General features: G+C 42.8%; 1 protein-coding gene across 1 annotated transcript in view; it reads left to right on the top strand.

Annotated features, from left to right (window-relative positions):
• The window catches only part of DLC1 (DLC1 Rho GTPase activating protein), a 744,850-nt gene that overhangs the window by 235,945 nt on the left and 495,790 nt on the right, over positions 1-13,115 (top strand). The window contains 1 exon segment of the mRNA XM_030191431.1: positions 4,318-4,455. Coding sequence (XP_030047291.1) covers positions 4,318-4,455 — 138 coding nt within the window.

Here is a 13,115-nt window from a genome sequence, read left to right as displayed (position 1 = left end):
GGTGGTCAGAGGACATTTTAGATATTTAAGAATGCAGGAGGTAATATTCTGGGTATTCTGGTATATTTCAAACTCATTTCTTGATAATATCCTTTTCACAGCACCAAGGATTTCCTTGGATCTCCATCTCCTTCTGATCCCTGTCACAAAATGTACCCCATAGACCATGTTTACTTTTCACTGACCCTCCCCTAAATTTTCCATCTTTATAAGTACTCCTGCCACCAACATAAGTACCCATCCCTCCTTCCTTGCCTTCCTGCACCCTTTGCTCACATCATTTTATTAGCTCTGAACTGACAATGCCTAGCAGTATCATATAGTCTAAATAGATACAATTTTCAGTGATACTGTCCGGTTAGTGCCACTTAATATTTCTTTCTCTGACACTTATGCAGTCAGCAGGACCTGCTCACTAGATAAGTGCCTTTGAATAGGGCCTTACTGAGGGCTGTGTGAGCAATGAGGTCTCACAGGGATGTGGGAGCATCAAAATTGTTCCCCATCCAATGACTCCCCTGCTTGGTCTCCACACAGTGAGTGGGGTGGGAGTGCTACGAGATGGGTCATAAAGAGTGTAATTCTGCTTGGTATGGTTCTGTCTTTGAATATTGTTTCCCATTGTTTTGTTTTCTGTTTATGTCTCATTGCTTAATAAGTTGTATTTCAAATTTTCACTGAATTTCCATGAGCTATGTCATAAACTTGTGACCTGGCTTGGTCACTGTTTGGAAAACAGGATACTGGGCTAGATTGGTCAGACCCAGTACGGTTATGGTTATTCTTATGTTCTTGTGTTTTTATCTAGTTTGGTTTAGCTTGATGGTGATTACCTCAGGGCCTCATTTGCTAAGAGTTTGTAGTTACCATGTGGTAACTTCCAAAGGTAACACACAATAACTGTTAAACTTCTGGTTAATGACTGGGGTTGTTCCCAGCATTTTAAATGCAGTTAGCATGGAAACAAAAAATTGATACCAAGCAGATAATTTGATGCCATTAGCTATGCCTATTAATATAGCATAAACTACTCTGTTATCTGCCACATTAACAGTAAATGTGAGGTAACAACTTGCATTTACCCCTGGATTCTATATATGGCACCCAATGTTAAGTGTGGATTTCCTAACATTGTTTCTATTTTAGCACTTTTTTAAAATTGTATTTGGATTTTGCTCACACTTTTTAAAATAGTACCTCAAGGTGAGTTACATTCAGGTACATTGGGTATTTCTCTGTCTCTGGAGGGCTCACAATCTAATTTTGTACCTGAGGCAACGGAGGGTTAAGTGACTTGCTCAAGATTACAAGGAGCAGCAGTAGAACTTAAACTGGCCAGGTTTGGATGTCAAGACTGGTGTTCTAACCATGAGGCTACTCCTCCACTCGACTTAATAGGTTAATTGGTTGTTAATTGGCGCTAAGGATCAATCAATAGACCTTAACAAATGCTAATTGGAGCAAATTAATAGTTATGTGCAGAATGTTTTATGCTCTATTCTACAACCCCTGCACCTAATTTTCATTACGCTCAACTCCAAAATAGGCGTGGCCATGGGAGGGACATGGGCAGAGCAGGAGGATGCCTGGAAATTAGGTACGGATAAGTTCAATACAGATGGCAGTTAATATATTCAGTTCCAACCATACGACAGATATACTAAAAACTGTCTCTATCTGGGGAGGCCATGATGAAGGATGCTGGAGCCAAATCTGAAGCCTGCAACATTTGACAGAAGGGGGTATGTCCTTGAGAAAGCAACTAGCAAAACATGAGTCATGTTGGACAATTTGACCCCTGAGCCAACAAAGATAAGTGTCTTTATTTAAGATTGAAAAATCAATTGAATTAAGAAGTTATTAAGAATTGAATTATAAAGACCGATGAAGAAGGTGGTGCATAAGACTTGATGACATAAGTTTGTGTACATTAAACGGCATGGCTGAGGTCTTTTGAAGTTCTCAAAGTGGGGCTTTAAGAATTCCAACAGTTTTCAGTATATCTGGAAACTAGGCACGACATTTCCATGCCTAACTGCCATTAGGTGGGTACGAAAATTTATACCAGCCTTTTCCAGGCACGAATACTTGCACCCAAAGTTAAACTTGAACCCCCAGAGTCTGTATATGGCGACTAAAGTTGCACGTGCAAATTTAGTGTTAGGTTCTCAAGGCAGAAACTAGATTCGTGAGCCCTTGGACCACTGCAGTGGAGCGGCAGTGGCAGGCAAAACCACCCCCAAACCAGAGACAAGGCAGAACAGGACTGGAACCCCGGACTGGAGTTGCAGCTGAGGCAAACAAGCTGGAACAGGCAGAGCAGGAACAGCTAGACTTCACCTGCACTTGACCGCCGTTCCCCAGGAGTTGCGCCCCTAGGTGCAGGCGGCCGGCAGGACTTACAGGACAGGAGAGGAATATACACGGGAAGCAAAACAGAATACTGGGCTAGGACTCACAGACAGACAGTACAACACTAGGCAGGAAGTGGACAGGCTAAAGGACAAGAACTGAAAGCTGCCAGACAGCCACTGGAAAGGGTGCAAAGACACTGACAGACAAGAGGGCAAGAACAGAAAGCTGCCAAGGCAGCCACTAAGGAGGGAACAAGCAGAAAAAGCTAACAGCTAACCTACACACAGACTACCCAGGGACCAGACAAGGAAATACAAACAAGAAACAAGACTAGAAAACAAGCAACAAAGTACAAGCTAACTACATAAAGACTAGACTAGAACCAAGCAAGGATTTCAGACAAGGAACAGAATAACCAGAAGTGCAACAGAGCACACCAACATACCAGGGACCTTAGACGATGCAAAGGCAAACACAGACGTTTCCAGGTGGTTAATAAAGCCCATCAGCAGCTGCAGTTCACTGCAGGAATCACAAGGCAGCTACGGGTGCTGTTCAGGCACAAACAAGAAAAGCAAGCCTGGCAGCCTGGAAGATCCGGACCGGACTGGGCTGAAGTCTGGAACGTGTGACAGTCCATAGCAGCCACTGATTCAGGCCACCAGAGGGCGAGGTGAACACAGACAAGGAAACAGTCACCATCGTGACATTTGGCAGTATGGCTAAATTGTGCGTGCAACTTGATTGTTTAATAAGCCAATTGACGCTGATAATCGGCCAAAATTGACACTAATTAGAATTTACGTGCGCAACTTGCTAAGCATATTCTGTAAAGTGGTGTACATAAATTCTAATTTGGGGATCTCAAAGGGGAGTGTGTCTATGGAAGGGGCATGGGTGGATTGTGGGCATTCCCAGAAACTATGCACACTGTTATGGAATACGCCTGATCCACACCTAACTTGGATGTGGGTATTTATACCAGGTTTTAATTGGCATAAATGGTTGCACCTAAATTTAGTTGTGGGTCTAGGCACTACATGTATTTTATAAACCACGCCTAACGTTAAGCATGGGTTATAGAATAGTGCTGTGTGGTTTTTTTTCCCCTGTCGATTTTTTCAGCGTCATATATAGAATCTAGCCCAATGTGCACTAAGCAAGCATTCTATAAAGGCTGTTCTGCATGGAACTTAGCACACATCATCCTGGTGTCTACTTACCTTAGATGGTAATTCTGTAAATGGGCAAATATTTTTAGGCATAAAGATCGTGCCCATTTGGAGCTTTTTTATAAAGCAAAGTAGGTGCATACTTTATTTTATAGAATACTAGCATAACAGATGAAATACAGTACAGTCTCGATTATCCAACATAATCGAGACTGACCAGTTGTCGGATAAGTGAAAAGTTGGATAATATGGAAAACAATGGTAAGCCCTTAAAACATGTTTACTAGCATTAATCAGCAACCGATAAAAAAAAAAAAGAAAATAATTGTACAGTAGGCAATTTGAGCATAAATACAGAGCAGTGACGTTACCGGGGGGGGGGGGGGGGGGGGGTCTATCGGATATGTTGGATGGTTGGATTAGAGAAGGTCGGATAAACGATACTGTACTGTATGTGTATATTTTAGATACAGGCATTTGCACCAGCCATAGATATTGCATAAATGCTATCAAGTATATTTGTGGAGGAGTAGCCTACTGGTTAGTACAGCGGCTCACAAACCAAGGGACCCCACCCAGGGTCTGCCCAAACACTGCCCGTGTGAAAGCCCACTTGAAAAGTATGTGTCATGGAATGTTGGTGCATGCTTACAGAATAGCGCAGGGCTGGCAAATGAGCACCTAATTCCCACTGAATATCAATCCTACACTTATTTAGAGAGAGAGAGAGAGAAAGATAAAAACAGACATATGGTTTTACAAATCTGATTTACTGTGATTTCTTTGATAGGATTTAGAGACTGGATGTGAAATTGTGAGAGACAATGGGTTGATAAATCAGACTCCAAAGACAGTGACTCATGGTATGTATGCTGACCTGGCATCTGCAAGTCATCTGGCAACCTCTGGAGCTAAACCAAAGGCTGGGGTGAGTTTGGAATAATTACACATTTAAAATGTTAAAGTGCTGTAAGAACTCAAATCCATTTGTCTTTGAAACATGGATCATCATACTTGAAATATTGATCTAACTCTAGAAAGATGAGAGAGAAATAGGAATTATATAAATCTACGTAGTCTGTAATAGAGTAGTAGTCTAACACCCAGTTATGTCTATATGTTGAAATTATGCTATGAACATTTGGATGATTCAAGTGGAAGTTTGAAGATGACCCATTTTCTTTTGCAAAAAGGGGGCAATTTTATGTCATTTCTGAGTGTAAAACAGAGGTTTATGCATGGAAATGGCTTATTATAAGACAGTTTGGCATAAATTTATTTGACCAGTGCAGAGGTGTTCCCAGAGATAAGTACTGGGGGGGTGTTGAAGTATGCACATATGTTTATGAAATATTGGCCAGATTCTATAAATGGGGCGTGCTACCTGAGCTGCGTGTGCAACTAAATTGGATAATGAGCCAATTAGCACTAATAATTGGGTGCTACAATCAATTATTGCATTAATTGGCAACATTTTTTTATAGAAAATCCACCAGGTGGAGAACACTGGAATCCCATGTGAACACAAAGATCAAGACAAGTGGGAAGTAGACCAGGCTTTCCAGGGACATGTCGAAGAAACGTCAATTCTTAATGAACAAGTTTATTGATAAAGACGAAACACAGTACTCTGGCCAACTTCCTTTAAGGACCTTAGAAGATTGGAAGTAGAGTTTAAAATTTAGGCCCTGTACTGATAACCAGTGATGGTTTAGTAGGAATGGTATTATGTGATCAGTTGCTTACAACCTTCTATCAGTCGTGCTGTGACATTCTAACTGAATTGAAGTTAGTGCATCCTCTGTCCCCTTTCTGCAGAAAGGCAAGGCTGCATAAATACGTTTTCCAAAACAAAATTATGAAAAGACAGAAATAACATCACTAGCCATGGATGTGAATGAGAAACGAACTTCTTACCAAAACACCAAGGGTCATTTTTTGAAGGCATTAGGCCTGCAAATGAAATACAGAAAAGAAAAAGGAAAAAAAGCTTCTATTATCTCCAAATTTAACTCAAAAATCCAAATGGACTCTAGGGGTCTCTCACTGACAGGAATAAACCATTTCAGCAGCCTCCACAAGGAAGCTGTGGGAAAGATCATACATTCCTTTAGCCTACGCTGAATAGTATAACCAACTGCTTAGTATAATCCCAATGGAGATGTACAACATGGAATAGATAAGACCTACAAATAACTATTAGAAAATAAAGAAAAATGATGCTGAGCAATTTTCAAATAGGAAGCCATGGAGCTAAGAACTGAAATAGTTATCTTATTAGGACTGCTCCTCTATAGAGTTTTCTGTGCGGTACATTTATCAATGGCTTTAAGATGAGCTCACTGACCTCATTCCTCCCTCACCAGCAAACCCTAACACCAGCTCCGAGCTGGTGTAGGGTTTCAGCAGTAGCAGCACCCTTGTTGGTGCACTACCCAACTCATCATGAGGGAGGAATGCGGGAGGCCCTTGCTTGCATGCAATTAGCATTCAGAACCAGAAAGCACATCATGTGTGTAGCATATTTTTTATTGTTACATTTGTACTCCGCGCTTTCCCACTCTTGGCAGGCTCAATGCGGCTTACATGGGGCAATGGAGGGTTAAGTGACTTGGCCAGAGTCACAAGGAGCTGCCTGTGCCTGAAGTGGGAATTGAACTCAGTTCCTCAGTTCCCCAGGACCAACGTCCACCACCCTAACCACTAGGCCACTCCTTACTGCTAGATCAATGGGTGGCCATTAAGACCTCAGGTCATAAATAGGTGTGTGCTGATTTCAATTTTACCGCAGGTCCTTTTCCTGGTCCATTTGAAAAAAAGCCCTTTTTCCCAGACACGGGAAAGACTGGCCAGGCGTGTTCCAAAACATGTGCCCAACAGTACCACAGGCCACGTTTGCCACGGCTTAATAAAAGGGCCCCTTAATTTTTTTTTTGTTTTGCTTCAAACAGATAAAAGTTTTTCCTCTTATTTTTTAATATTTTTTTTTGTGATGATATCAATTTAGCTTTTTTCTTCTTTTGTATTAGTTGATTAGTCATGTCTTTTTCTGTGCAAGATGTTTCTTGTAAGATTTGTTGTAATTGTTAAAAATAAATTTAAAAGTTAGGTGTGGTTTACAGAATAACACTTAGTGTCGGGAACTGCTATATATTTAGGCACAACCTGGTGTAAATCCCCAAGTGTAAGTTAGGATCCCTCTAATTCTATAGCAATTCACATACATCGCAGGAATGCCCCCGACCCTCCCATGCTTCTCTCCCATGACCAGTCCCCTTATCAGATCACACACTCGGATATACAAGCACCTCTTTATAGAATGTGTGCATAAATTCTAATTATTTGCCAATTAGTGTTGATAATTGTTTGTATTCCAAATTATCAGCACTGATTTGCTCATCATTCAATTAGTTGTGCCCACAAATTGGACTTATGCCCAAATTTAATGCATGCACTCAAGCCCCATATCTAGAATCTAGGGGTTAATGTGGCAGGTAGTGTGAGGTAACAGTGTACCGTGCAATGCGTTAAAGTGTTTTGTGATACTTTGGCTGTTACCATGTGCCAACCAGGCATTTCTGAATTTTTGGTAATTTTTCTCTAAGAGAGTGTGGTATGGGGCCGAGAGTCGGTGTAGAAGCATAAGCCACTACTGTGTTAGACTTAGCATGTGCTAACTGCTAATACAGAGTTTTCTACTACTACTACTTATCATTTCTATAGCGCTACTGGACGTACGCAGCACTTTTACACTTGAACAATGGAGATACAGTCCTGCTCGACAGAGCTTACAATCTAATTAGACAGACAGGACAGGTAAGGGAAAAAGGTTAGGACAGACAGGACATATAAGGGATAAGAGACAGTTGAAGTGAGGACGATAAGGTGAGGTTTTTCTGACGGTGCGAGTGGGGGCTAGAGCAGTTAAAAGCAGCATCAAAAAGATGGGTTTTTAGCTTAGATTTGAAGATGGCCAGAGATGAGTTAATGCAAGATACTTACCATCTCCAAATTAGGAGGCAATAAGTTTACCCGTGTCAGTTATCAGTGCTAATGGTAACAGTTGCACATGACCTGCTAAACAAAGGGGGGGGGGGGGGGGGAAGGCCTAAAAAAGTGTCACCTAAAATTTAGTTATCGCACTGTATATCCCTGTGTTAAAATGATGTATTTATGATTTAATAAACACTTTATATACCACCTGACTTGAACAGATCAAGGCAGTTTACAATTAATTAATACAAATAAATAATAACATGCATTTTAAAACTTTGAAGGGAACTCCATAAGCAGATAGAAAAGACCTAGCCACTGTCATTTCAGCAAACACTCTCACTTTCCATTTCTGCCAATCTTTCCGATTGCAGAAACATCGGAATATCCTTACTCCTAAATCACTTACAATATTAAAAGCCTGACAAAAATAAAAACTTTTAATTAAAGGCTTGAACTTCTGTATCATCATTTCTGGTCTAATATATTTCAAGAGTTAATTTCATAATCTAGGTGCAAGACAAGCAAAAGCACATTTTAGAAAAAGGGCCCCTGTATGCACTAGTTTTCTGATGATAATGTGTTTCCAAAGCAGTTAGGGTAGGTACTTTATCATTCCACAAATTAGTAATGAGGTGTTTTTTGCATAAATGTACCTTATTATCTTGATTTTACATGTAAACTATCAAAAAATGGTTAATGATTTATCATCATTTGATATACATTGCAAATCATCTGGTCTCTAAATAAGATATAATGTTATTGAATAGTCTTGTATGCACACTTTAGGGACAGGCTGGGGAGAGTCTCTTGGGTATGTGACATGCAATTAATGTATTTCTAGATTGTTTATTGATAGTATTTTCCTCTTTGCTTTGTACATTTTCATATTTCCTGTTTATCTCCAAATGTTGGGGTATAATATTGTAGACTCTAATAAATATGTTAAAAATGTTTTCAAGAAGCAACAGGGTAAAATGGATAAATATCTTTAAAGGCACTTTTCGCATGCAAAAATCTTGTTTGCACACAGTAACAGTGCTTTTTTTCCATGCACACAAATGTTTATGAGTTTAACATGATTTAGTACATTAGTATTTCAAGGCCATTGTTCATACTTTGTTAGGTAAAACACTTCAAAACAGAGAAACATATATTTATAAACAATATGTATAGCATTATATTCTAATTCCATTCTACTTTACCATAAAGCTCACAGTACAAGAAGAGCTGCAGAACATGGCTAAGCAACATTACCACGTCTACTAATGGACTTGCAGGGACTAAATCCAAATGTCAGTACAAATCCTTAAATAGAACCCTGATTATATAAAGATAAACAATTAAGTAAATTTGCTTACACACATTTCAATGAAGGGAAAAGACCTCAGTGATTCTCATACTTCTAATAAGGAATGCATGGAAGAACCTCACAATCATACCACCATCATTGGTCATAAAAAACCTCCATATGTTTTTTATATCTTTCACCTTATTTTTATCTATATTTTTAACTGCTTTATTGCAAACTATTATTGTGATAATTAAAAATCATTTACTGCATTTAAACTTATCAAGGTCTCTTCTTAATATCAAAATATTATCAAAATCTCTTCTTAACATTTCAAAGAGATAAGTAAAAAAACTTATATTTTACTGGCTGATTATCAGGCTTATTTTTGAAAGAGGACGCCCATCTTTCAACACAAATCGGAATATGGGCATCCTTCTCACAGGGTCATCCAAATCAGTATAATAGCCGATTTTGGACATCCCCAACTGCTTTCCGTCGCAGGGATGGCCAAAGTTCACGGGGGCATGTCGGAGGCGTAGAGAAGGCGGGACTTGGGCGTGCCTATCACATGGATGTCCTCGACCCATAATGGAAAAAAATGCTGATGAGCACTTGGATGACCTTACCTGGTCCTATTTTTCTGTCTTGGTTGACGACTTTGTGAGCCCAGGGGTCCCGCAGGGGAACGGGTGACTCCCCAGTCGTTCCCCGTCGGACAGCTGAGCAACCCCTAGTCTTCACCCGCGGTGACCACCGTTCACCGGGGGTTGAGCCCCCAGCTGCAGGCGGCCAGCAGGGCTTCCGGAACCATGGGGGTTGACAGACTGGCCAGGCACAGAGGAACCGGAACCACAAACAGCAGTCTGGCAGATGGTCAGGGCAGGGCAGGTGGCAGCAAGAGTCGTCTCGGAGCAAGCAGAAGGTCGAGGCGGGCTACAAACAGAGTAGTCCAGGAACAGGCAAAAGGTCAAAGGCAGGCGGCAAACAGAGTAGTCCAGGAACAGGCAAAAGGTCACACCGGAACGTCAGGGAAACAAGCAATGAAGTCCAAGACCACACACGCAGGCTGGAACCTCTGGATGCAGAAGCCGAAGCAAAGACCTGCCGGAACCCTGCTCCTTAAATACTGTCAGTCATCAGAAACCGAGCCACAGCTGATCGGGGCGGAACCCTCAGATGACATCACTCGAGGAATTACATGGGTTGGCTCAGCACAGATCCTCAGGCGGAGCCTCAGCTCCAATCCCCAATCAGGGTCCTCCAGGGCGGAGTTTTGGTTCCTGCGCTCAAGATGTGGAAAAGACGCCGGCCCCCGGATCTCGGTGCCATCTTCCCCGCCGGCACGAGCATGAACTCCATAGCCAGCGACGGGGAGCAAGGAGGCCGTGAACCGCGGCCCTCGGACATGGTCTCGGAATGGGCCCACTCTCACCGCAAAGGATCCCGGCCATGCCCGCACTGAGGCTGAGATGACCGACTGTCGGGGCAGAGCCCAGGTAAGCCGTCCGGCGGCGGGGTTAAGGCCAGCCATGTCTACGGGGTTCCCTCCTCGGGGCTAGCTTCCAGTGGGGAACAGACTGAGTTAGCGAGGGATGTGACATTTTCTTATGACCAAGGCACAAAAAGGTGCCTGAACTGACCAGATGACCACCGGAGAGAATCGGGGATGACCTCCCCTTACTCCCCCAGTGGTCACTACTCACTAGCCCCCTCCTACCCTCAAAAAATCTTTAAAAATATTTTGTGCCAGCCTCAAATGTCATACTCAGGTCCATCACAGCAGTATGCAGGTCCCTGGAGCAGTTTTAGTGGGTGCAGTGCACTTCAGGCAGGCAGACCCAGGCCCATCCCCCCTACCTGTTACGTTTGTGGTGGTAAATGGGAGCCCTCCAAAACGCACCCGAAACCCACTGTACCCACATCTAGGTGCCCCCTTCACCCATAAGGGCTATGGTAGTGGTGTACAGTTGTGGGTAGTGGGTTTTGGGGGGGGGGGCTCAGCACACAAGGTAAGGGAGCTACGTACCTGGGAGCAATTTCTGAAGTCCACTGCAGTGCCCCCTAGGGTGCCCGGTTGGGGTCCTGGCATGTCAGGGGGACCAGTGCACTACGAATGCTGGCTCCTCCCATGACCAAAGGTCTTGCATTTGGTCATTTCTGAAATGGACGTCCGTAGTTTCCATTATCACCGAAAATCAGAAACGACCAAGTCTAGGGGCGACCATCTCTAAGGACGACCTAAGTTTCAAGATTTGGGCGTCCCCGACTGTATTATCGAAATGAAAGATGGACGTCCATCTTGTTTCGATAATATGGGTTTCCCTGCCCCTTCATTGGGACGTTTTACGAGGACGTCCTCAGAAAAACTTGGGCGTCCCTTTCGATTATGCCCCTCCACGTCTCCCGGGCTCTGTGGAGCCATCCATTTCACCGAGCATGGCATCATCTGGAGCCTATATCGCAGCAATTTACTGCTGAGAAATGGGAGCTGACATACACAATTTTTCAGTGTGTTGAATCAAATCCAGCCTGAAAAGAAGTTTAACATAGTTAATCGTTCAAAACTGAACTAGTCTAAAGAGAACAATGCCATAGGGAAATCCACTGAGTAATTACCTGAAAATATAGCAAGAGAACTTACTTCACCAAAGCATTTAAAAATGTTGCCTACAAACAAACTCTTATACTAGACGTTGACCTTACAACCGGAAGTAAAATTATGGCAAGAACGCCTGCTATTCAAACATGCTGTTTAAACCATGTGGTTCAATGGTTTGCAGCCTATGAATCCACCTTTGTTCTTACTGATGTAATTTTTTATTCATAATTTAAAACGCATTTCACTCTTGGGATGTTTCACTTATTTAGTAAACTTTAAGGCCCTTTTTTAAAGTGCAGTAAGTTTTGCACTTATATCCATGGATTCTGTATAGTGCAACTTAAATTGCACATGCAACTTAATTAGTTAAGAAGCCAATCAGCACTGATAATTGCAAGTTAACAATTATTAACAGTAATTGGAATTAATTAGAATTTACGCACAGAAATGTCTAAGCTTATTCTGTAACATGATGCACATAAATTCTAAGGCAAATAGTTGAAAAGGGGCATGGCCATGGTTGTGGAATGGGTGGGTCATGGGTGTTTCTCAAATCTATGCATGTTGTTATAGAATACACTTAGTCCGCACCTAATTTAGGCAGCAGCATTTACACTAAGCTTTACTTGGTGTAACTGCCCATGATTAAATTTAGTCACATTGACGGATGCTCAGTGCATTCTATAAACCACCAATGAAAATGTGAAGTAAATCCCTGTGCATAGATTTACCCAAACTGGGCCATATTCTATAAATAGGTGTGTAAATTTCAGTACACCCATAGTAGAGAGGGCCCCGTAAAGGGGCGTCCCCGACTGTATTATCGAAACAAGATGGGCGTCCATCTTTCGTTTCGATAATACGGTCGGGGACGCCCAAATCTCAACATTTAGGTTGACCTTAGAGATGGCCGCCCTTGGTTTTCGCCGATAATGGAAACTAAGGACGGCCATCTCAAAAACGGCCAAATCCAAGTCCTTTGGTCATGGGAGGAGCCAGCATTTGTAGTACACTGGTCCCCTCACATGCCAGGACACCAACCGGGCACCCTAGGGGGCACTGCAGTGAACTTCAGAAATTGCTCCCAGGTGCATAACTCCCTTACCTCGGGTGCTGAGCCCCCCAACCCCCCCCCCCCCCAGGTCTGCCTGCCTGAAGTACACTGCACCCACTACAACTGCTCCAGGGACCTGTATAATGCTGCGATGGACCTGAGTATGGCATATTTTTAATCTGTTTTTTATGGTGGGAGGGGGTTATTGACCACTGGAGGAGTAAGGGGAGGTCATCCCCTATTCCCTCCGGTGGTCATCTGCTCAGTTCGGGCATCTTTTCACGGCTTGGTCATGAAAAAAAATGGACCAAGTAAAGTCGGCCAAGTGCTCATCAGGGACGCCCTTCTTTTTTCCATTATCGGCCGAGGACGCCCGTCTCCTAATCACGCCCCAGGCCCCCCTTCGCTACCCTGCCGACATGCCCACGTGAACTTTAATCGTCCCTGCGACGGAAAGCCGTTGAGGGTGTCAAAAAATTAGCTTTCGATTATGCCGATTTGGGCGGCCTTGCGAGAAGGGCGCCCATCTCCCGATTTGTGTTGAAAGATGGGCGCCCTTCTCTTTCGAAAATGAACTGGATGGTCTTTATCTGCCTTCATTTTTCTCTGTTTCTATCTCATGTGTAGTTATATAACTTTTTGTCCACC

This window comes from Microcaecilia unicolor, chromosome 2 (assembly GCF_901765095.1).
Source record: "Microcaecilia unicolor chromosome 2, aMicUni1.1, whole genome shotgun sequence".
NCBI lineage: Eukaryota > Metazoa > Chordata > Amphibia > Gymnophiona > Siphonopidae > Microcaecilia > Microcaecilia unicolor.
The sequence above is the reverse complement of the archived record's forward strand: the minus strand, read 5'-3'. Positions and strand labels throughout refer to the sequence as shown.